General features: G+C 42.4%; 1 protein-coding gene across 1 annotated transcript; it reads left to right on the top strand.

Annotated features, from left to right (window-relative positions):
• Nucleotides 1–53: 53 nt before the first annotated feature.
• Nucleotides 54–23848, top strand: LOC125888302 (dehydrogenase/reductase SDR family member 13-like). Its single transcript, XM_049575565.1, has 5 exons — nucleotides 54–265; nucleotides 8483–8601; nucleotides 8859–8982; nucleotides 16392–16718; nucleotides 23191–23848. Exons 1-5 carry the CDS (start codon nucleotides 139–141, stop codon nucleotides 23448–23450), a joined length of 957 nt encoding a protein of 318 aa, XP_049431522.1. The 5' UTR covers nucleotides 54–138; the 3' UTR covers nucleotides 23451–23848.
• The last annotated feature ends 905 nt before the right edge of the window (nucleotides 23849–24753 follow it).

The following is a 24753-nucleotide window of genomic DNA, read 5'->3' as shown; positions in this document are numbered from 1 at the left end:
GTGTCGTCTGATAACAGCGAGTCCACTGTCACGCCCAGGCAGGATATGAGTGTTTGTTTATGTGTGTGTCTGAATACACAAATTTGCTCAGACTTCCTCAGTGCAGCCAGTCTGGTGTGAGCAACCAGGGCTTTAGCAATGTCTACTCTTCTGCTGGTTGTGGGTGTTGTTGTAGGGTTTGCTTACATTTACCGCCATGTTGTGGTTAAGGGAAAGCGGTGCACAAGTAAAGCAAGGCTGGATGGGAAAACTGTGATTGTGACCGGTAAGTAAAGATTCTTATTAATGTGTGCCATGAGGGGCAGACGACATATCCAGTGACTTTTTTCTATAGGCTATTAATTGGATGTGTGGACTACACTCAACAAATTTTGCATTAAGAAGCAGCTCTTACAGCACATTTTATAGCTTACCAATTTCAGTTGCAGGCACTGCAACTCTGAATGAAAACAAGACTCTAAGAATATAAAACAGAGAATCTGAAAGTACAGATATAAATCATGTCTTCATTTTAAGACTCTGTGTCCAAGAATTTTGGTTCCTTCATTGGTGATAATTCTTTATGGCTCCATCATTATGGGTGACTTCTTTTCATCACACAAGACGCACATGTCATTTGAGTCACTGTTAATAAAAACAGATATTGATAAGTGCTGCTTTAATGGAATGATAACTCAGAAACTGGTCATTTTAATATCGGTGTTATGTTGAATTGGTGAAGAATACTTTGACAAACAGAGAATCCAACAACAGGAAAAATTCTTGAACTGAAGAAATAGGGGGCCACAACAGCAAAATTTTATAAAAACATCCATTTTCAAACTGAAACAACTCCTGCAGTATAATCCAAATCTCATTTATCCAGTCATCTGGTCAGTACTCCCCAAACACATGCATTTTTGCTAAAACCTTACTATTCAAAACACTTAAGCATAAACAGTCTCAGGCAAGGATGATTAGTGTGCCTGCAGACTTCACACGCTTTCCCAGGTGCCTTACTTGTACGCGGAAGTGTTAAACATCGTAAGGTTTTAGTAAAAAATGCATGTACTTTGGAAAGACTGAGCATATGACTGCATACATGAGGTTTGTGTGAGAATTTGGAAACGGATTTGATTTTGCTTTGTTGTGGTTAAGCACGGCTCCCTTTTACCATCCTACCAGGATGCAGCTGCATAATCCATGCACTTATACAACAAGCTCTCTCATAAGGCAGAACACACAGAACTGTGTGCCAAGGCCATGGGTGCAGTGGCATACCTCAGAGCTGTACACAAAGATGGAAAAGTTGAAATGGAGTTTGTTTGGGGAAGAGTGAAATTAGCCCTCTGCTCAGAGCCAACTGTTTCTCAGCTTCAGTCGTGTGCTGCAGTGATAGCCATGGAAATTGCAGGACACATTTGCAATGAACAAAACCTCAGGCTAGATGCTATCAAGTGATAGTAAAGTAGTCTTAGGCTACATCAATCAATCAATCAATCAATCAATCAATCATTTATTTGTCACATGGAATTATACAAAGTCTAACTCCCACTCCCCACCAACTCATTTAACTTATGCACTATAATTTTTTATGCGTCTTCTTACTGTTGCTGTTGCTGTATAATTGTCTGTGTCTGTTAAAGGGCCAGTGTGTAAAATGGGTTGAAAACAGTGACATCAGTGGTCAAATTCTAGATTGCAGGGCTCACTCGCTCACCCCTCCCGTCGGGTAAATGACGGTGGCCTCGTAGGGACAAAAAGCCTTGCGCACGACTTTTTCAGGAGTAGGTCTATCTAGCGACGAAGTGAATGTTTATTTAGAAATCTAAACCATGTTACGATATTGTAATGAATCCCTCACGAGCAGGAGACCAGAGGAGCGTTCGGGAAAAAGGCCAGTTTATTTGAGCACTCCAAAAACTCCGGTAACACTCCACTCCGTCCCAAACTCTGACTCTTCTAGCGTAACAGACACACTTCATAACTTTACATACATACCCGTTTACCATTCCGAGTGGGGACCTCCCCCCCGCTCAATCTCCAGCCCGCACACTGACTGACAGCGTGGCCGGCAAACAGAACTGAGCTGTTTATTTAGCTTAGCGATATCTCCGGACTATAGTAGCTGCAATGGACGACTTTGAACGCGATTTTGAAGAGTTTCTTGTAGCGGACACAGACCCAGGACCATACCTGTTTGAGCCGGAGCATACAGATGAGGAACTCCATGTGTTTGATGCTGAGTGGGCGAGAAGAGAGGCTGAATGCACAGAATGGGATTCGGTGCTACTGCTACCATTGTTGGGGAGATATATCATCAGGAGGGAAAGCGCCGCAGAGAGTGCATCACAAGGAGTGAAGTTGCGTCTTCTTTTCCTCGCAGATGACGGTTCGGGTTCATTCTCTCCTGTTGCGTGGTAAGTGTGGTCCATTCGCAAACTTTATAACTAAATTAACTTTTCACTACTCTCTATCCACGAACTACTAACACTCTGCTGTTTCCTCCTCCTTCTTCCTTCCTCCCGCTGTCTTCGATGGTTCATTTATACACGCGAAACGCATTCTCTGGCTGGCTGGATTGTCCACACGGTCTGCCGTACATACATGGCAGCGCAAGATGGCGATATATATATATGTAAGCATAATTATAAGGCTACGAAAACCAAACGAATTTTATTTTATAGCGATCATACACTTGTATAAACATATTAATGGGTAGAATATTCAGATTCAGATTCAGATTGACAATAAACCATGCCAAATATTACACACTGGCCCTTTAAGCCATGGTTTCTGGCTGTGGAATGATTTAACCGTCCTTCAAAGAAATCATAATAAATCACCAGTTCATCCTACAGAGCTAATTTTTTTCAGCACTGAATTGTGACAAAACCTTGCTTCACTGCAACCTATAGTAAATTCAGAAGTCAATCAATATTTTTTAGAATATGCTAAATTAATCAACATATTTATCTCCAAACATCTTCATTCAAATGCAACCAAAATGGACACTGAAACTCTTTGGATACTAGATATCATATGTTTCAAATTGTGCTCAGATCATTTTAATGGTGAGTCTGCAGTGATATGCAATATCTTGTAAATTGTACTGTGAGCACAAAATTTTCTGTTTCATCTCATTTTTAACGAAATGTCAGCAACATATTTGACAATGCACCTGAAAGCAGCAGCAGTTTTGCACATGTGATATCATTGCCTGAAGTTGTCAGAAGAGGCATGACAAGCCAAGTCTTGTTGGTGGCACAGTTAGCATGTCACCTTCTCTATGGATACAAAGGTTCAAACCCCTAGGTGGGCAAGTACTATGCTTCCTCAAAGGTCAATGTATGGTTTTTTGGATTGTATCCCTATTAATTAAATTATTGTGAATATTTTAAGTTGTGTGACCTCCTTCTCTGCCCTCTGCTTCCGACTTATCCTATCCTACTTAATTGTGCAGCGGGGTTGAGGAGGTCTTTAGAAAACTACCTGCGCCTGGGTGAATGACACAAATTGTGTGCATCCTCCTGTTTCTGTTGTGGTTTAAAAGTTTACATGCTTCATCTTGTTCTACTTCACCAGTCCAACTAAAATTCCCAATCTCCTGTGACAAATCTCAAATATCCAATATATTCAACTCAAGTTAAAGAACGTCATTCAATCAAAGTTCATCCTGTCAAAACCCACTGGCATATCCCTGGGATTTTTTGATGGTTATAGAAACACAGTGACTAGGTGCTTGGTTCAGTAGTTGAGTGGTAAGGTGGATGACTTGTGAGTCGCAAGAGTTCAAATTCTGCTCTTGCCATCCTGCAGGTGGTCTTAATCTTTACATTTGCAGGATAACTTTTGACACCTGTCACATAGTAGCACCATTTGTGTATACATTAATAGACATGGGATGCATTCCAGGTCTTGAATGAAATAAAAACTTGATACAAAATATAGTCAAGCAAAACACATTTTTTTACTGAATGCAGCATCAAGTTTTTGCTTGTTGTCAGTTAACCCTAGGTGTTTTTTGGTATTTTTACTGCCTTTACTTTTAAGCTCATATCACAGTCATTATAAAGGCTACATACACATGCTATCCAGGCTATCCAGATTTGCCATCATTCCATGTCCTTCTGTGTGCCTGTATTTTATATTAATTTTTATATCAATGAAAAAAACAAATCTGTGTGACTAAATTCTTACATTTTTACATGTATCTCACCATATCAAGTTGGAAAATGACATTTTCTGCCATATATGAAGAGGGGAGACTCTCTGGAATCTGGCAGTATAAGAACCATGATGGTGGGACATTCTGTCACTTCACAGCTATCCAAAACATGTGGTTTGTGCCAGGTGGACATGATGCCAGTATTTTTTTCATTCCATTGACTCATTCACAAGTCATAAATGTGTTTTATCTGAAAGAAACATGCAATATTTACATCTAAGATCATAGAAAAATAGTCAACCACGTGCAATGATGTTCTCCAAGATAATATTTGCCACTTTGTTTGCAGTAAACAAAGTTTGTTGTTGTTTTTTAGTTTCAGTTATATATTGGGGGGGGGGGGGGGGGTTTGGGCATTGGGGGGGGGCACATGTCCCCCTCAATGTATATGGTGACTACGGCCCTGTCAGCATGCATAATTAGGCCTCAGTTGTCTGGGTGCGCAAAGGTGAAGTGGCTGGTCTTGTCCTACAAAGTTTGATGGAGTGTCAACTGGACAATATGGAGATATTTGCATCTTGAAAGCCGGACTACAAATGTGGATAGACAGGGAGAAACACATGCAAGCCTAAGACGTGGTAAGATAGGATATTCCTCACTATATGAAGTGACTGATAACAAGATCTGTATAATGGGTTGTAAAGAAATTCGTCAGGTTTTTATTTTGCAGACAACTGATCTGTATTTATAGCGTGATGGGATGACAGCACAATGATGTGTGTGGTATCATTGGAAAGCTCTGCTCCTGTGCTTTCATGTGATGTGTGTGGCATTTCTGTGCAAGCCTGTATTCACGAGTAATCCATCCAAGAGTAATGTGTGTGCCAAGCTGTATGAAAGCTCTGTTATACATAATTTTAGTGTAATTTTATCATTGTTTTTCGCTGTGAAAACATTGGACTACTGACAAGTGGTTGGTCTTGCCGGAAAGCTACAATTCTGTTTCACGTGATATGCGTGGCTTCTCACTATGACGCACGGTCACGGAGAAAATCATTAGAGAAGAACAGGTGTGAATTTGGACGCACTATGCGTCGTTCGGGCCCATAGGGTTAAAAAAGAAACAAGCATTCAAATGCTTGCAATCTGCTTGGACCCTGCTCTGCTTGGAAAAAGTTATTGAAACTTTAATGTTGCTTTTGTTTTATGGATAGCTGTTCTTGTACTTTACTCTAATGACATTCACTCTGAGATTGCAGTAGTTAAACTAGAAACATTTACTTCTAAATAATACAAACCAATAATTTACTAACTTGGCCTAAACAGAATAAAATGGTCACCAAAACTTGGACTGTAAAGCACAGGTGTCTTACTCAATGACTGCATGCTGTATGTCATGGAAAGCTGCCACTGCCTCCTCTGTCCACTGGATCTGACTGGGACACAGAGATCCAGTCAGGTCTGTGAGTAGAGCTGCCCTGGCAGAGAACTGCAGTATGAGGCGGTGAGAGAAGCCTGCCATGCCCAGAAATGATCATATTTGCTTCCTTGTTTGTGGCAAAGGACAGGACTCGATGGCCTGGATCTTGCTGACCTGCAGCTGTATCACCCCATTCCTGATGATGTGGCCCAGGTATTCTGTCTCTATGGCAGCAAAGACACACTTTGAAGGGTTGACAGTCGGCCCGGCAGCGTGGAGATGATCCAAGACAGCATGCAGATGTTTCAAGTGCTCCTCCCAGGTCGTACTGTAAATGACAATGTCATCCAGATATGTTGCAGCAAAGTCAGTGACATCACACAGTACCTGGTCCATGAGCCTCTGGAAGGTTGCTGGAGCCCCATGCAGACCAAATGGCAGGACCATGAACTGGAAGAGACCCCATAGCGTCCTGAGGGTTGTAAGCTTCCTGGATCACTCAGTGAGTGGAACCTGCCAATAACCCTTGCAGAGATCTATTGTGGTCAAGTATTTTGCTTTTCCTTGTCGTTCAAGCAGGTCATCAATTCTTGGTGTGGGATAGGAATCAAACTGAGAAACTGAATTCAGGCACCTGAAGTCAATGGAGAATCTTATGCTGCCATCCTTCTTTGGCACCAGGACCACTGGGTTACACCCCTCGCTTTTTGAAGTCTCAAAAATCCCCAGGGACAGCAGCAGGTCAATCTCCTTTTTCATTGAGGATAGCAGGCGTTCAGGAATCCTATAACTCAGCCGTCTCACAGCAGAACCTTCTTTAACAATGTCATGTTCACCAGTATTTGTCCTCCCAGGATTATCCTGGAATACTTCTGAATTATAGATTTCTCTCACCTGGAATTGCTTATCTTCTGAGAGGTGGCTGAGATCTTGGTCCACTGGAGCACCAACCAGAGGCAAGTATTGCTCATCTACTTCCTCCTCCTCTAGCACACCTCTGATTACCATCACGTCCTTCCTCTCAGGTCGCTGCACCCACTCCTTCCCTAGATTTACGTACATGCAGCACTCTACTCGACCATGGCTGCCCTGGGGTTGATACCTGGAATATGGTGAGCCCAAGTTTCTTCAGGAATTCAAGTGGCCCTTGCCACTTTACCAGAAGCTTGCTGTCATCACTAGGGAGGAGCACTGTCCAGGGATGAACGACCTTTGCCGGGCTGACTGATCATACCAGGATTTCTGCTGCTGTTGGGCCTCCACCATGTGTGATTGGGCAAGCTGACTCATTTTCTCCAATTGCTCTCTCATCTGAACAACATAGGATATAATATCAACAGAGTCCCCCCTCCCCCTTTCCTCCCTCCCAAATCTCTCTCAGTAGTTAAAGAGGTCCTCGTACTTCATGCCCGTACAAAAATTCAAATGGAGAGAAGCCAGTGGAGGCTTGGGGTACTTCCCTACAAAAAAGGGTATGGCAGCCACGGATCCCAGTCTGTGCCACTGTTGTTGATAAACTTCCAAAGCAGCTGCTTTAGGGTCTGGTTGAAGCATTCCGTCAGTCCACAAAGCACATTTGTGTCATCTGGGCTGAGTTTTAGGGCACATGGGCTTTGTGTGGCCTTCTACTCCACAGAGATAACAGACTGGCTTTTTACAAGAATGTTTCAATGGTCTGCTAGCTGGCTGGTTCTCCCCCATGGAAGGCTTACCCGCACTGGTTGCTGGCCCGTGTTGGTACTGTTGGGCTGCTTTGAGGTTGTCCTTTCTTGTTTTCCATGTGTTGTAGCCTGTAGCTCCATGGTTAGGCTGGTTGGAGACATCAGCCAGCTTAGCAGCCTCCATTGCTGACTCTGGGTCATGCTCTCAGGTCCAAACCCGAAGCTCAGGGGGCAACATTGTCAGGTATTGCTCTAATATGATCATTTCACAAATCTGCTGGATGGTTTTGGTCAAATAGGTAAAAAGAGAAATTAAAAAAAAAATCCAAAAAACTAAAGAGGAGGGCAAGAAAGAGAGAAAAAAATCCTGTTCCCTCCACTGGATGATCCCACCACTGCCACCAACTGTCAAGGGCCAAGCAGTGAGGCAATGAGATTTGGTTGGAAAAATAAGGTTTTACTTACCCAAAATCAATACAAACACTAGATGGTATGATCTAATGAGGTGGGCACAGTATTTAGGAGCTGCCTGCCCTTGGCCAAGCCTTTTGTCTTCCCAGGAAGAAACCTCTCACCAGCACGATAACACTTCTGCTTTTACTTTGTGTGGCTTTGGCCACCACAGTTTCCTTTAATGTTGCTACATTTGATTTAATCATAAATTGGAAAATTTTGTGAAATCTATGAAAATAAAGATAAACATGTTCATGGCATTCACCCTGCTTTGTTATACATTAAACTTTATGTGGAAGACATGTCAGTCATTTTGTAACATATATTCCTTTAGTTTCACCCCTGTTTTATAACTATATGCACATTAAATCTTCATTACAGATTACAGACATTTCAGGGTCTTGTCCCCCAGTGAGGGTAGAATGGAGCGTGAGATGGATCAGCGGTTTGTCATCTGCAGTGATGCAGGCACTCCGCGGACTGTCGTGGTGAAGAGCGAGCTGAGCCAGAAGGCAAAGCTTTCGATTTACTGGCCCATCTACATTCCAACCCTCACCTATGGTCATGAGCTGTGGATAAGTGAAGCTATAGTAACATCTATAGTAACAAAGAAGTAACCATAACTTCTATCATGGAAAAAAATGACTGTCATTCTTTCACCATATATATATGTATATGTATATATATATATATATATATATATATATATATATTAATGTATATTCTGTATATTCCACATACTGTATGTTGGACTTGTATATAAAACATGTTTCATCCATGTTTTTCACTTTTCATCTGCAGGCAGCAATACAGGCATTGGGAAGACTACAGCCATAGATCTGGCAAAAAGAGGAGCTAGAGTTATCCTGGCCTGTCGGAGTAAGCAGAGGGGAGAGGCTGCTCTTGAGGACATCAAGAGGGTGAGTAAAGCTCTACCATGTTCTTTTTCTTCTTCCAAAAGAAGGTTCTCTGTCTGAGATGCCTTGCTGATGAGCTTACCCACACAGAAGTTGCTTATAGTTGCTTCTAATGATTCTGTGAGGATGCTGTCATTAGCCATGTTGCCACACAGCAAGCTGACATCAATATTAAACAAGCGAATCCTAAAATTTCGGTGTCTGTTTGTTTTATATTTATTTTCTCATGTGCTGGAAATGCCCCTCAATATCTCCCACAGGAGAGTGGGAGTAATCAGGTGGTGTTCATGCAGTTGGATTTGGGGAGTCTCAAGTCTGTCCGCAGCTTTGCCGAAAACTTCCTGAAATCTGAACCCAGACTGGACATCCTCATCAACAATGCAGGTTAGATTGTTCATCGCAGCTTAATGTCATAAACCTGAGTGCACACAATCAGAAACCTGTATTAAGTGGGTTGGGTCCTTACCTGTCTTAGAAGTTTTAAGTATTTCGAATTAGTATTATTATTATATTGTCAGTAATATTTCAACAACAACTTCAAAGTGTAATGCAGAAAAATAATTCTATTTTTCCTAATGAGAAATGATCATTCGTGGGTTCGGTGTGATCGTCAAGCGCATGGCCACCTAGACAGGAGCTCCTGGTAAACTACCCCAAACTATCTCGAAATTCTCTAAGTTTAAGACCGGTATCATTGCCAAAGCTGTGACAGGGGTTTGTGGACTGCTTATGTGAACCATATTTGATCCTACATTCAGTAACTTTTATGAGTGGGAAGCAATATATGACGAAGGGAAAGGCCAAGAAGGAAACACTACAAGCTAACGCTACTGACACGATGGAGGGCGAGTCGGACTCTAGTGGTAAAAACAAGGCTGGCGTTTTATCTGCTATGCAAACGGCATTGGGTAACGCTATGGAAGAAATGGGCCGGGTCAGCAAACTGCTGCAGGTTCTACAGACGGATATAAATCAGATAAAGGTTAACAACACCGAGCTCTGAACAGACATGGACAACGTTATGAAGAGACTTGAGGAAGCTGAAAGCCGGATCTCAGAGCTAGAGGACGACAACGCAGACCTCCGCGTGACAGCCCAGCACAACGCTAAAGCACGTAAGGAGCTCAAAGCGGCTGTTGAGGATGTTACCAACCGTGATAGACGCCAGAACTTGAGGTTGATCAGCCTGAAGGAGAGAATAGAGGGCCGCAACCCAACGGATTGTGTGTGGAAGATCATCTTCGAGGCGCTGGATATAGGCTACAGGTGGATCCATCACAACTACAACAGGTACATCCTACTGCTGCAGAAATACCCAGAGATGATAAACCACCCAGGCCTATCATAATCCGCTTTCTGAGTTACTTGGAATGGGAAAGAGTATTAGCAGCATTGAGGGAAAAATACAGAAAGGGAGAAAAGGTGTGGTGGGGAGGCTGCAGACTGTCTTTCTTCCCGGACATGACAAAGGAACTGGCAGAGAAAAGAAAGCTGTTCACGGAGGCGAGGATGAAGTTGCACGCTCTGGATGTGTGTTTCACTCTGGCGTACCCAGCAGAGCTGCGCTGCACCTGGAGAGGTGAACAGATGAAGTTCAACGATCACAGTAAAGCAATGGAGTTTCTTTAGAAGATTAATACTACCGGCACCGACACCACGAGTTCCACGGAAACCGATAATACAAGCATGCTGGAGTCTTAGAAAAAATTGACAAACAATCTGTGCGACCGGACTGATATCCTGTTAAAAACACCAGAATGAAACTATGGTAACTCCTGACACTTTTCCCTCTCTACTTTTCCAATTGTTTTTCTTCGTGTGGAGTTAACCCACAAAGGGCATGGATGATTTAGTTTTTGGTGAGTTTTGATTCATACGACAGTTTACTGTGACTTTATCACACCAGATAATGTTGGTTAATTATTTAAGTTGATCTGTATGACTGGTCGGGCTCTGTTGTTATTAATACTGGCTGGAATAATGCTCTTCAGATAGTTGCCAATTATATATATATATATATTTTTACTTTATAGATAAAGTGGAGCCATATTTCAGGTGTGAATAAGTTAAATTGGCAATGAGATAAGCAAGAAGGGGGGTTTGGGGGGTTTTTATGGGCTGGCCAATTTCCTCTGCAACTCACGTTTTTGTTTTGTTTTTGTTTTAAATTTAGAGGGAAATTAAAGGTTGTGCAGGGAGCTCAGCACAAGTAATGTGTTTTCCTTTCTTATTTTTTTGTTTGACAGTCAGACAGCACTCAAGTATAATATGGACATTTGTACCTATGTTTATCCTGTATTTGGTTTTCTCAAATCCTAAAGTGCTAAGAGCATTTGATAATGGTTAATTTTGTAAGGTTTATCAGCTGGAATATAAATGGATCTCAGAACCCTGTAAAGAAGAGAAAATGTTTAACATATCTCAAATCCCAGCAAGCTGATATTGCTTTTATTCAGGAGACTCATTTGGTTGACTCTGAAATAATTAAATTCAAAAGAGATTGGGTGGGCCAAATCTTTTTTAGCTCCTACTCTAGCAAAAAATCAGGGGTTGTGATACTGGTGCATAAAAAATTGAATTTTGTCTTGCTAAAACAACATAAAGATGATGAAGGTAGAATAATATGATAAATGGGGTTAAGATTAATCTGTGTAATATTTACGCTCCTAATAAGGAAGAATCAGAGTTTTACCACAGGGTAAATAAAATGCTGGGGGAAATAGAAGGAGGCATTTGTGTACTGTAACTGCGGGTGATTACAATCAGGTACAAGATGGGATTTTGGATAAAACTACACATTCTACTCATGTGCCTACAGACAGGAAAGCCATACATTTGATGATGAAAGATTTGGTCCTTGTCGATAGCTGGAGGCTGGCTAATCCCAGGGGAAAGGAATTTACTTTTTACTCACATAATCACAAGTCATATTCAAGAATTGATTATTTTTTAGAGCTATTACTGATTGTGTAATTGAATGTACAATTGGTCCTATTGCAATATCGGACCATGCGGCTGTGCATCTATGTATGACGATTGGGACAGATGAAGTGAAGAAAAGCAGGTGGAGATTAAATGTATCCCTATTACAGGATCAAGTATGTGCCAATTCAATAGAGGATGATCTTAAGAGGTTTTTTGAAATAAATACTGGTTCAGTAGAGAAGGTGGGCACAGTGTGGGAGGCCTCTAAAGCCTATATAAGAGGGAAAATAATAGCATGCTCCAGCAAAAAGAAAAGGGAACATAGGGAGAATCTTTTGAAATTGGAAGCCCACCTTAAAGAAAAGGAAAAGAAATTGGTGGGAAATCACACACTGAAACCACTACTAAAGAAATAAACAAAGTATTCCATGATTTCTGTGTTGGGCTTTACTCATCAGAAATGAATCCATCACCAGTCAAAATCGATGAGTTTTTTTTCAAAGACTAATCTTCCTAAATTGTCTGAAGGTCAGGAAAAATGACTAAATGAAGCAATTACAGAACAGGAAGTTAGGGCTGCAATATTGGCATAAAAAGTAGGGAAATCACCGGGATTGGACGGGTTTCCTGTAGAATATTATAAAAAATGTATTAATATACTAGCACCCATACTGACTGATGTATACACAGAAGCATTTCTTATTATCAGGAAAATTGCCAGACACAAGGCTTTAATTTCATTAATTATTAAAAAAAATTAAGACCCCACAGATCCAGGTAGCTTCCGTCCGATAAGTTTGATAAATGTTGATGGTAAGATACTAACAAAAGTCCTGGCAACAAGGCTGGAAAAGGTGATAGCATATTTGATACATACAGACCAGGTCGGCTTTGTTAGGGGGCGATCATCATCCGATAATATTAGACACTTGTTGCACCTTTTTTGGTCCAGTTGTGAAAACGATACACCTGTAGCTGCCTTCTCCCTTGATGCGGAGAAGGCGTTTGATAGGATGGAGTGGGGCTTCATGGTGCATGCATTGAAAAGTTTTGGTTTTAGTGATGGATTCATAAAGTGGTTGAATGTATTTATTCAACCCTAAAACCCTCTGTCTTAACTAATGGCCTAACGTCTCCCTTCTTTAATTTAACAAGGGGTTCGAAACAAGGAGTCCCCCCTGAGCCCACTGCTCTTCATTTTGTTTTTAGAGCCACTGGCATAAGAGCGGAAACGGGTAGTAAAAGTGTATGGGGCGGTAGTTGTGAAAACAAATTGTTTTTGTACACAGACGATATCTTGCTCCTGGTTTCTGATCCTGTTAATTGGATTCCACTGGTTTTAGATAAGATTGAGGAGTTTTCAGAGATCTCTGGGTAAAAAATTAACTGGCATAAATCAGAGGCGATGCCCGTATCTAGAACATGCCTATCATCAGCAGTTTCCTCTTTTCAATTTAAATGGATCCCAGAAGGCATGAACTACCTAAGTGTAAGTTTAAGTGCAGACCTTGAGTGTATCCTCGAACTGAATATGGCAACAGTTCTTCATAAGATTAGGAATAACTTGGATAAGTGGAAAGTGATAAACCTCTCTCTTTGGGGGAAAATAAATACTATAAATATTACAACTGCTCCACAATTTAACTATATTTCAATGATGCTGCCACTAATAATACCAGACAGGATATTTAAACAATATAATCAAATAGTAAAAGATTTTTTAAGGAACGTAAAAAGGCCTAGGATTAACATCAGGAAAATGTACTCCCTCAGGGAGTGGGGGGGATTAGCTCTGCCAAATGTGGAGACATATAAATTGGCTTTTGAGTTGGCCAAATTAGCTAGGCACTGGGTAGGGTGTGATTCAGAGGTTGGGTGGGTACAAATTGAGCAATCGCTAATGGCCCCGTTTACACCTATACAAGCGCTTTCACAAAAGAGGCAGACAGATGGGAATCAAAATCCTATCTTGACTCATTCCAATTGGGTATGGGCTAAAACACATAGAATACTTGGTAGATCTCAATATAAACAGGCCTATTCTTCTGTGTGGAGTAACCCACAAGTCCACATAGGGAAACGACCAGTTTTTTGGGATAATTGGCAAATAAACAACATATGCACTATAAGTGATCTATATAAGGATACAACATTCAAGATATATCAGGAACTGATTGATGAATTTGGGCTGGATGGGAAAGGAGATCTTTTAAATATTTACTACTACGAAGCAGTATAAGGAGTATGTTGAAGTGTAATCAGGGTTTGGAGGAACAAATGCACAGTGCTTCAATATTCTATCAACATATCATTGACATTCAGAGTGTGAGCTGTGAGAACCTTAGGCTGATCTGGCAAAGGGACCTGGGAAGGGATATTGGAGAGAAGTTATGGCAGGATATAATATCCAAAGTTGGTAGGGCTACAAGGGATGTTAGAAGCAAATTTATCCATTACAAAATTGTGCATCGATACTATTATACTACTCTTAAACTCCACAGAATGGGACTATCAAAAGATCGAAAATGCTGGAAATGTCAGAGGGCAGAGGGTACGTTCTTGCATGCTATGTGGGAATGTCCCTCTGTTCTCCCTTTTTGGAAAGAGGTACTGAAGAAGCTTCGAGAATTTGTAGGGAATCATTTGCCAGAATCTCCTGAGCTTTACCTTCTTGGGAGTAGAGAGCTAGCACCGCAAGGTGTCACTAAAGCACAGTTTGAACTCATACTAGCAGGCTCCCTCGTGGCAGCAAGATTAATCTTGCGCAATTGGAAGAGCCCAAGTAGGCCAAGAATTTCGGAATGGACTAAACTTATCACTGAGACTGCATCTTTTGAACATCTGGGGCTGGTTGCACTACTGGTCTTTACTACACCTGGTCGTAACTCCTAAGACGGTCTTTGTTAAGACCAGTCTTAAGGAGTGGACTTAAGCCGGTTGCACCAACAGGGCTTACGCCTGGTCTTAGCTATGCTGGTTTTAGCTGTGTGCGTCCATGTGAATGCCCCCGGGATGCCCCTCGCGGCCTGCCTAGAGGAGCGCGGTGACGTTAAATGACGCGCCGCTGAATCACCCCGTGTGCTTGACAGATGACAATTGACAGTTGACACCCCCTCTCATCTGTGTTGACAGTTTATTTACAGTTTAAGATTTGAAGAAAACCTGAAGGATCAATGAAAGTTTTACCGACACTGAAATTAGAAAATTAATCAAGCTGTACAGCGAGCACAGAGACGTATTACAAATGAGAAAAAACAGTGTTATGTTATGTTATGTTATTTTTTTTTGGGGGGGGGGCATCCCTCTGTCCCATTCTTGTGAACTCAAATTCTCAAGACCGCCTTGAGGGGATTTCTTCAAATTTGGCACAAACATCCCCTTAGACTTAACAATGAATTGATTAGAATTTGGTTGTCATAGATCAAAGATCTAGGTCACTTTGACCTTGTCTTCTGAACGTCATATCTCAAGAACACCTTGAGGGATTTTTTTTCTTCAGATTTGGCAGAAACATTCACTTGGACTCAACAATGAACTGCTTAGATTATGGTGGTCAAAGCTCAAAGGTCACTGAGACTTTGAAACCGTCTCATTCTCATGAAAGTGTTATCTCAGAAATACCTTCAGTGAATTTCTTCAAAATTTGGCACACACATTGACTTGGACTGAACAATAAACTGATTGGAATTCGATGGTTGAAGGTCAAAGGTCAAAGGTAGTATAATGTCACAAAATATGTTTTTGGCCATAACTCAAGCAGTCATATGCTAATTATGACAAAACTTAACACAAATGTCTGGTAGGATGTAATGGAGTGATTAAAGATTAAAGTTCCATTGATTGTCATACACCTGAGTATATGGAATTTGTTCTCCGCATTAGACCCATCCCCTGAGGGAGTGGTGAGCAGCAGCGGTGCCGCGCTTGGGAATCATGTGGTGATCTAACCCAATGTGATTCCAACCCCTGATGCTGAGTGCCAAGCAGGGAGGCAATGGGTCCCATTTTTGTAGTCTTTGGTATGACCCAGCCGGGGACTGAACCCACGACCTCCCAGTCTCAGGGCGGATACTCTACTACTAGGCCACTGAGCTGGTGATTTTTATATCCAAAATGTTAACCAAAACACTGTTTTGACCATTACTCAACGTCATATCTCAGGAACAGAAAGGGAGACATTTGGTCAGATAATGAGCTGGTGTCACTAATCCTGGTTTCCATCTGAAACAGTGCTAATTGTATAGATCTTCTGTGCTGCCAGGGGAAAACATTTGTGAAGCACTGTATGAGAAACTTAGAGAAAGAGAACCAGTAAGAGAAACTGTTGCGTGGAGGCATACAGCTACGAGGTGGTAGTTCAAGTTTTTTAAGAAATTTGATTGAAGTTCTAGCATGTTCACAGTACATTCAGTCAGTCAGTGCAGTCAGTTAAGCACTTGCTGAATGGTTTAAATTTTAATCTGAAATCTGAAATTAATTCATTCAAGTTGCTGCATTGATCCGAGGAATACTACCATGCTCTGCTCTAACTTTACCCCACCGTTACACAAACTGACCATTTTTTTTTAGCTGTCTGTGTCTTACCAAAATGCACTTTGGTGTTTGTAGTTGACATCTTGTCTACCCTTCCGGACAGAAATGGGTCAGAGTCAGCTCAAAAAGTACATAACATAGATAAAGATATGTAAGACATGCAAGTTCTCTAGAATCAAGCAATCAATGTTGACTTTTCTTTTGACTTTAGCATGTCTTTATATTCAAGGAATCATCATACTCTTCCACAGATATTAGATAGTTTAAAGGCTTGCTTGTTTTGATGGTACCATGTCTGGAAACAGGATTAAGCTTTCTCTGTGTTTTTGTTTCAGGTATTTACCTACAGGGTCGAACAGAGGATGGACTGGGGATGATGTTTGGTGTCAATCACATTGGTCATTTCCTGTTAACAAACCTGTTACTGGATCGTCTGAAGGAGTGTGAACCGAGCAGGGTGGTCAATGTGTCATCCGTGGGACATTGCTTTGGAAAAATTGATTTTGACTGCCTGAACACCAACAAAGCTCTGGGACTGGGGACCTCATTCATGGAGGTCTTTCAGGTCTACACCGATAGCAAGCTGTGCAACGTCCTCTTCACACATGAGCTGGCCAAAAGACTGCAGGGAACCAAGGTCACCTGTTACTCCCTCCATCCAGGTCAGTAGTCAGAGTATGTCACCATTATATTCATGCACAGGAATGGGTAATAAATTATAGTAATAATATAGTAGTATATAGTAATATAGTAATTTATATATACAACACACACACACACACACACACACACACACACACACCAAAAAAAAAAACCTGGGGTCCTGTCTGGTGGGGTAGACCCCTGCTTCTACTGATCTTGTACTAAGTGCCTGTTCCTGTGTTGCCATGATCAGTGCTTCTGTGCTGGCTGTCAGTCCAACCTTTTCCAGCCACTGGTAGGACTACTTGGTGTGGGCCACTTCTTCAATCTGCCCAAGGTACATGCTGTGCAGGGGCTTGTCCTTCCAGCTCCCGGCGTCTGACCTCCGATTTCACCAGATCCAAATTTGAGCGTTCGAGCATTCATGGGACATGCTGGTACTTCAGAGGTACCCCTGATCTATGGTGGGGCCTCCTTGGATTGGACTTGGCTCTGACCTGTTGAGAGATGGACACAGGAACTCTGGTGGTGCCCTCTTGTGCCTGGCGCCAGGGCATTGGCAGTGTATCTTTGAGTTCTGCAGGTTGCAGGGTGGGGTACTGGCACATCCTCCAGATGCTTGATTGGGTTGGGATCTAACTAATTTGGTGGCCAGGTTGTCACCTTGAGCTTTTTGTCACGTTCCTCCTCAGGCCATTCCTGAACAGTTTTTGCATTGTGGCAAGGCACAGAGTGCCATTTCATTGTTTGGTTGGGTGGTGAGTGTTAAGTGGCATTCACGTGAATACCATCACCTAAGATTTCCCGCCAGAACACTGAATTGTGACAAGATGATCAATGTTATTCACTTCACCTGTCAGTGGTTATAATGTTTTGGCTGATTGGTGTATGTATGTGTGTACACACACACACACACACATATATATGTATATATATATATACACACTGCTCAAAAAAATAAAGGGAACACTTTAATCACACATCCCAGATCTCGATGAATGAAATATTCCAGATGAAAATCTTTGATACATAAGCTTTTCCACCGCAGGAACTTTTATCAATTACCCAGAATTTTGAAAAACCACCTTGCGTTTCCACCAAAATTACCTGGGTAAAAAACTTTCCCTCACCCCAAAATTTAGCCTGGAGAAAGTACCTAGTAGGGGGGTAGGACTTTTCAGATTACCTGGAATTCTTGAGGGGCGGGGCTGTTTGCCGGAGAACACTGATTGGTGGAGCACGCACTTGCAGCATTCCGCACTTCCTGGTACAGGCAGCTGCTGAAAACTTTTTTTTTTTCATCTCTACAGGCTTCACTTTGTTTGTGTTTTGATTAAGGATGGGTACCAGCCGCCGAGCGGCCGCGCTGGAAACAAAGTTAAGATAACTCAAAAATGACTCAAGTTGACCGCCGCTAGACTCATTACTGTAAGTGACATTAAACCTTGGAGAGTAAGAAGCCGATACTTTTTCAATACATGTGTTCAGCAGCATGAACATGTAAACATGTAGACAGCGATATTCAATATGCTCCATCCACAGTCTCTCATCCACCGTTACTAACGTTATGTCTTCCACAAGGACAGCACGCTAGTTCGGCTGATAGCGAATTGTTACTAATAAGCTGAAATGACAGCTGTCTGTATGTAGACTAACTTAGTTTGACATTTATCTTAAAATACTTTTAAACTTAGCTGCTGGCTGAGACAAACAGCCCCAACTCTCTACACCAGCATGTAACCAGCCAAGCTGGCAGAGCCAAATACAGGGCACACGCCAAATCAGCTACATCATCAGGCTAATTTGAATAAATTATCTGGAACTTTGAGGTGTGGTGGAAATGCAAACCACTCAGATTACCAGGAATTCTTTTACCTAGGTAAACAAATTCTTGGTAATAAAAGTTCCTGGAAATGTTGTTGGAAAAGGGGCTATAGTGTAATTCGTTGAGAACAAAATAATGTAAGAACAATCCATGGAAACCAAAATCATTAACTCATTTAGGACTGGATTCAGAATCATACCCAAAATCAAAGTGGAAAAATCAGATCATGGGCTGATCCAACTTCTGTGAATTTCCTCAGGACAACTCATAATGTGGCTCAGTAGTGTGTATGGCCTCCACGTGCCTGTATGCATTCCCTACAACATCTGGGCATGCTCCTGATGAGACGACGGATGGTCTCCTGGGGGATCTCCTCCCAGACCTAGATTAGGGCATCAGTCAGCTCCTGGACAGTCTGTGGTGTGATGTGGCGGCGGTGGATGCTACGATGCATGATGTCCCAAAGGTGCTTGATTGGATTCAGGTTTGGGGAATGGGCAGGCCAGTCAATAGCATCAGTGCCTTCGTCATCCAGGAACTGCTGACACACTCCAGCCACATGAGGCTGGGCATTGTCATGAATTAGAAGGAACCCAGGGCCCACTGTACCAGCGTAAGGTCTGACAATGGGTCTGAGGATCTCATCCCTGTACCTAACAGCAGTCAGGGTACCTCTGGTCATGCTGGAGAATGTTGCAGGCAGCAGAATGTTCTTCAGACTCTGTCATGTCTATCACATGTGTTCAGTGTGAACCTGCTCTCATGTGTGAAGAGAACAGGGCGCCAGTGGCGAATCTGACAATTTTGGTGTTCTCTTGCAAATGTCAATCGGGCTGCACAATGCTGGTGTGTGAGCATAGGCCCCCCTTGTGGCCCTCATGCCACTCTCATGTAGTCTGTTTCTGACAGTAAGGGCAGAAACATGCACACCAGTAGCCTGCTGGAGGTCATTTTGGAGGGCTCTGGCAGTGCTTCTCCTGTTCCTCTTTGCACAAAGAAGCAGTTAGCGATCCTGCTGCTGGGTTGTTGCCCTCCTATGGCCCCTTCACCTCTCCTGGTGTACTGGCCTGTCTCCTAGTATCTCCTCTATGCTCTTGACACTGTGCTGGGAGACACAAACCTGCTGGCCACTGTGCATATGAATGTGCCATCCTGGAGTAGCTGCATTACCTGAGCAACTTCTGTGGGCTGCAGTTACTGCCTCATGATACCACTAGTGGTGAGGGCACTGGAAAAATGCAAAACTAGCCAAGAATCAACCAGAAAGGATGCAGAGAGGGAAATGGTCTGTGGCCACCACCTGCAAAACCATTCCTGAATAGTGGTTGTCTTGGTAACTGCCCCTCCTTTCCACCTGTTGTCTGTCCAATTTGCACAACAGCAGGTGACATTGATTCACAATCAGTATTGCTTCGTATCTGGACAGGTTGATATCCCAGGAGTTATCATACATATATATATATACACACACACCCACACACACACACACACATATATGTATATATATATATATATACATACATATACATATGTATACACATTCACTTCAGGAAAACCTACAATCATTAGCCATAAGGTTCTGTCTTGAATGCAGCTGTGTTCCAACAGTACAGTTACCCCAAACACACATTAAAAGTGATATCAGGCTAGAATTAAGGTTTTGGAACAGCTTTCCTAAGGTCCTTACTTTAAAGCTATAGTGCGTAACTTCTGTCGCCTCCCAGCGGATAATACATTATTACAACTAATAAGCCGGCGGCACTTCCATGTACACAGAGTAACACTCGCCAGTCACCACACACCGTGTACACAGAGTAACACTCGCCACACACTGTGTACACAGAGTAACACTCGCCAGTTGCCACACACCGTGTACACAAAGTAACACTTGCCACACACCGTGTACACAGAGTAACACTCGCTTCACACCGTGTACACAATGCTACACAAGGTGGCGAACACCAGGCTGCTAACATTACATTACATTCATAGTACCATTTCCAAGAAAATACACTGAACAAAATATAAACGCAACACTTCTGTTTTTGCTCCCATTTTTCATGAGCTGAACTCAAAGGTCTATTTTTCTGTACACACGAAAGACCATTTCTCACAAATATTGTTCACAATATCTGTCTAAATCTGTGTTAGTGAGCACTTCTCCTTTGCCGAGATAATCCATCCCACCTCACAGGTGTGACATATCAAGATGCTAATTAGACAGCATGATTATTGCACAGGTGTGCCTTAGGCTGGCCATAATAAAAGGCCACTCTAAAATGTTCAGTTTTATCACACAGCACAATGCTACAGATGTCGCAAGTTTTGAGGGAGCGTGCAGTTGGCATGCTGACTGCAGGAATGTCCACCAGAGCTGTCGCCCGTGAATTGAATGTTCATTTCTCTACCATAAGCCATCTTCAATGGCGTTTCAGACAGTTTGGCAGTACATCCAACCGGCCTCACAACTGCAGACCATGTGTAACCACACCAGCCCAGGACCTCCACATCCAGCATGTTCACCTCCAAGATCATCTGAGACCAGCCACCCGGACAGCTGCTGCAACAATCGGTTTGCATAACCAAAGAATTTCTGCACAAACTGTCAGAAACCGTCTCAGGGAAGCTCATCTGCATGCTCGTCGTCCTCATCGGGGTCTCGATCTGACTGCAGTTCGTCGTCGTAACCTACTTGAGTGGGCAAATTCTCACATTCAATGGTGTCTGGCATGTTGGAGAGGTGTTCTCTTCATGGATGAATCCCGGTTTTCACTGTTCAGGGCAAATGGCAGACAGCGTGTGTGGCGTCGCGTGGGTGAGCGGTTTGCTGATGTCAACGTTGTGGATCGAGTGGCCTATGGTGGTGGTGGGGTTATGGTATGGGCAGGCGTATATTATGGACAGTGAACACAGGTGCATTTTAGTGATGGCATTTTGAATGCACAGAGATACTGTGACGAGATCCTGAGGCCCATTGTTGTGCCATTCATCCACGACCATCACCTCATGTTGCAGCATGATAATGCACGGCCCCATGTTGCAAGGATCTGTACACAATTTCTGGAAGCTGAAAACATCCCAGTTCTTGCATGGCCAGCATACTCACTGGACATGTCACCCATTGAGCATGTTTGGGATGCTCTGGATCGGCGTATACGTCAGCGTGTTCCAGTTCCTGCCAATATCCAGCAACTTCGCACAGCCATTGAAGAGGAGTGGACCAACATTCCACAGGCCACAATCAACAACCTGATCAACTCTATGCGAAGGAGATGTGTTGCACTGCGTGAGGCAAATGGTGTCACACCAGATACTGACTGGTATTCTGACCCCCCAGACCCCCTCAGTAAAGCAAAACCGCACATTTCAGAGTGGCCTTTTATTGTGGCCAGCCTAAGGCACACCTGTGCAATATTCATGCTGTCTAATCAGCATCTTGATATGCCACACCTGTGAGGTGGGATGGATTATCTCGGCAAAGGAGAAGTGCTCACTAACACAGATTTAGACAGATATTGTGAACAATATTTGTGAGAAATGGTCTTTTGTGTATATAGAAAATGTCTTGGATCTTTGAGTTCAGCTCATGAAAAATGGGAGCAAAAATGGGAGCAAAAACAGAAGTGTTGCTTTATATTTTGTTCAGTGTATTTTCTTGGAAATGGTACTATGAATGTAATGTAATGTTAGCAGCCTGGTGTTCGCCACCTTGTGTAGCATTGTGTACACGGTGTGAAGCGAGTGTTACTTTGTGTACACGGTGTGTGGCAACTGGCGAGTGTTACTCTGTGTACACGGTGTGTGGCGACTGGCGAGTGTTTATATTTTTGTTCAGAGTAATAAATTACTAGGTCCAGTACATGTAACAGCAACTCATAGTACTCATAATATAATTATAAACCAAGTCACTTACTTATCCAACAGCAGCAAGGCAACATCCGTGTCTGCCCTGAGCCCAGTTTCTTCCTTCAGGGCTCTCCACCGAGGAAAAGTGACACCAATACAAATCCTTGTTTGCCTTCTCCGTCGCTCACTTTCCTTCTTTGCTAATAGACCTTCAGCTGAACGTCCAGGCTTTATCTTTGTGGTAGGATCCACTTCTGAACCGTGTCTCAGCCGCTTCACCTCCATGTTGCTTTCTCTTTCTACCTGCACTCTACCTCTTGCTATGACACTCTCCGCTCTTCCTCCCCCTCCCTTCTTGTTGTGAGGAAGCATTTCCTGTGCGCCAGTGCGGGAATGTCGCTGGTCGACACGCAAACTAAAAATGATACATATTGAAAAATACCACGAGATGTTAGAGGAGCCGATTGGCTTAATCAGCATTGTGTCATCTCCTCTAGTAGTGGCTTGGGTGAAACGGACATTTACGGACCTGTAGAAGTTACGCGCTATAGTTTTTTAAACCTCAATGAGAACTTGTGAACTGTGCTGAAAAACATCCATGCCAGAGAGCCAACGAGTTTAGTTGAACTGCACCGAAGGCAATTGGTCAAAGATTCAACCAGAAACTTGTGGGTGGTCATCAACTAACTGAGGTGAAAATGCCCAAGGAACATTTGACCAAATATTAAGCGTTCTTGTATGTATGTTTCTGACCCAGCGGATTTGGTACATAGCGGTTAAAGACTGGGCAACTCACACTACATTATTTTATGCTTTTGCAGGAGCTATCAAATCTGAGCTGGCAAGGAACACTAGCTCTGTACTGCAATTGGTCCTGATACCCCTGACTGCGTTTTTCTTCAAAAACACCGTCCAGGGATCCCAGACCACCCTGCACTGTGCTGTCCAGGAGGGGATCGAACATCTCAGCGGGCGTTACTTCTCCAACTGCACTGTGAGAGAAGTCTATCCTAAAGCCAAGGATGACGCTGTGGCAAAGAAGCTGTGGGAGCTCAGTGAGAGACTGTGTGGTCTCGCATAAAAAGCTTACCATCAGATTCCTCATATTGGGTGTCAGAATTTCTGTTGGATATTAATCATGGGAGGATATCCTTCAAAGTACCTGATACCTAACAGGAAAAGTTTAGCTGGCAGGCAAGATATGGTAATGTAAGGTAAAGGTCTGGCACGTCATTCACTGCTAAGGGCTTAAATAAGAATAGAGCCAGTCTGACTATACAGACTAGTTGCCATGACTCAATAACTTTTGCTATTCATGTTGGTGATTATTTTCCATGTTGTATGCAGAAGATATGTACTCACAGCTAAAGTAATCACAGATTATGTGTAACAGCTTGTTAAAATTTAATATATCCACAGATTTTTGACTGCATTTATTTCAATTACCAATGCCCAATATAAATAAACAAGTTACTTTTACTCCATGAGATTTTTTGCTGACCCTATAAAAGCATTTTATTCTTTTAGATGATGGGTTCCTACATGAAGACACTACTACCTTATACTGTAACCATATTTGACATGAAAGGTCTCTGGTTTCATTGGTTTAGAGTCAGCAAAGGTGTGTTAGAATAAGGTGCTGACAGGTACGTGTTACACTAATCTGAATTTAACAATATAAGCCAAAGAATGTGATGACAGATAGTCCAGTGAATCATCTCAAACCACACCCACCTCAGTGAAGCAGGTTTTTGAGTTTTAATCAACAGTTACTTATCACTGATGAACATTGACTGTTCATTATTTAGACAGTACAATTAGTGTTACACAAATATAGTCAAGAAACCAAGTTTTCAGGTGCTTTAATAGATCATCAGGTTATCAAGTAGAGAACCGTCTGTTCTTCCTGAATAAAACCAGAAGCTTGGGTCTTTACTCTGGTCCTAAGCATGTGCAAAGCTCTCTGGGTTTGGTCTTTGTTTAATCCATTCATACTGACATGTACAAGTGGGCCCCATCAGAAATTCTTGACAAACTGAGAGCAAGCCCCGATGTTTATGAATTAACAAATGAGTACATAAAGAAAATAATCTCACAAGTATCACTGTAATCATAAGAGATGAGTTATACTGTTTTTGCTTTGATGAATTAAGCATTGTTCCATAGATCAAATGTAAAGTGTCTTCACTCAGGTGATGACACACATTTAACTGTCTGCAGTGCAAAGCAAGACCTGCAGAGCCACATACTCCTCACATCTGCTCCAGATTTCTGTTTTCACGTGTTTACTGTATGCGTCTATGCCCATGAGTATTTGATAAATGAGAATAATTTAAATCAAGTTATCAACAGGGACATAACTCTGGTGACAGAATACAGAGACT

Source organism: Epinephelus fuscoguttatus, linkage group LG5 (genome assembly GCF_011397635.1).
Source record: "Epinephelus fuscoguttatus linkage group LG5, E.fuscoguttatus.final_Chr_v1".
In the NCBI taxonomy this organism is placed as follows: Eukaryota; Metazoa; Chordata; class Actinopteri; order Perciformes; family Serranidae; genus Epinephelus; species Epinephelus fuscoguttatus.
Note: the sequence above shows the minus strand (reverse complement) of the source record. Positions and strands in the feature narration are given on the sequence as shown.

Excerpts from the sequence above, each read along its gene's own strand:
- LOC125888302 (XM_049575565.1), top strand. The coding sequence starts at position 139 with ATGTCTACTCTTCTGCTGGTTGTGGGTGTTGTTGTAGGGTTTGCTTAC. Across the intron at positions 8,602-8,858 it reads CTCTTGAGGACATCAAGAGG|GAGAGTGGGAGTAATCAGGT; the intron begins GTGAGTAAAGCT and ends TATCTCCCACAG. Across the intron at positions 8,983-16,391 it reads CATCCTCATCAACAATGCAG|GTATTTACCTACAGGGTCGA; the intron begins GTTAGATTGTTC and ends TTTTTGTTTCAG.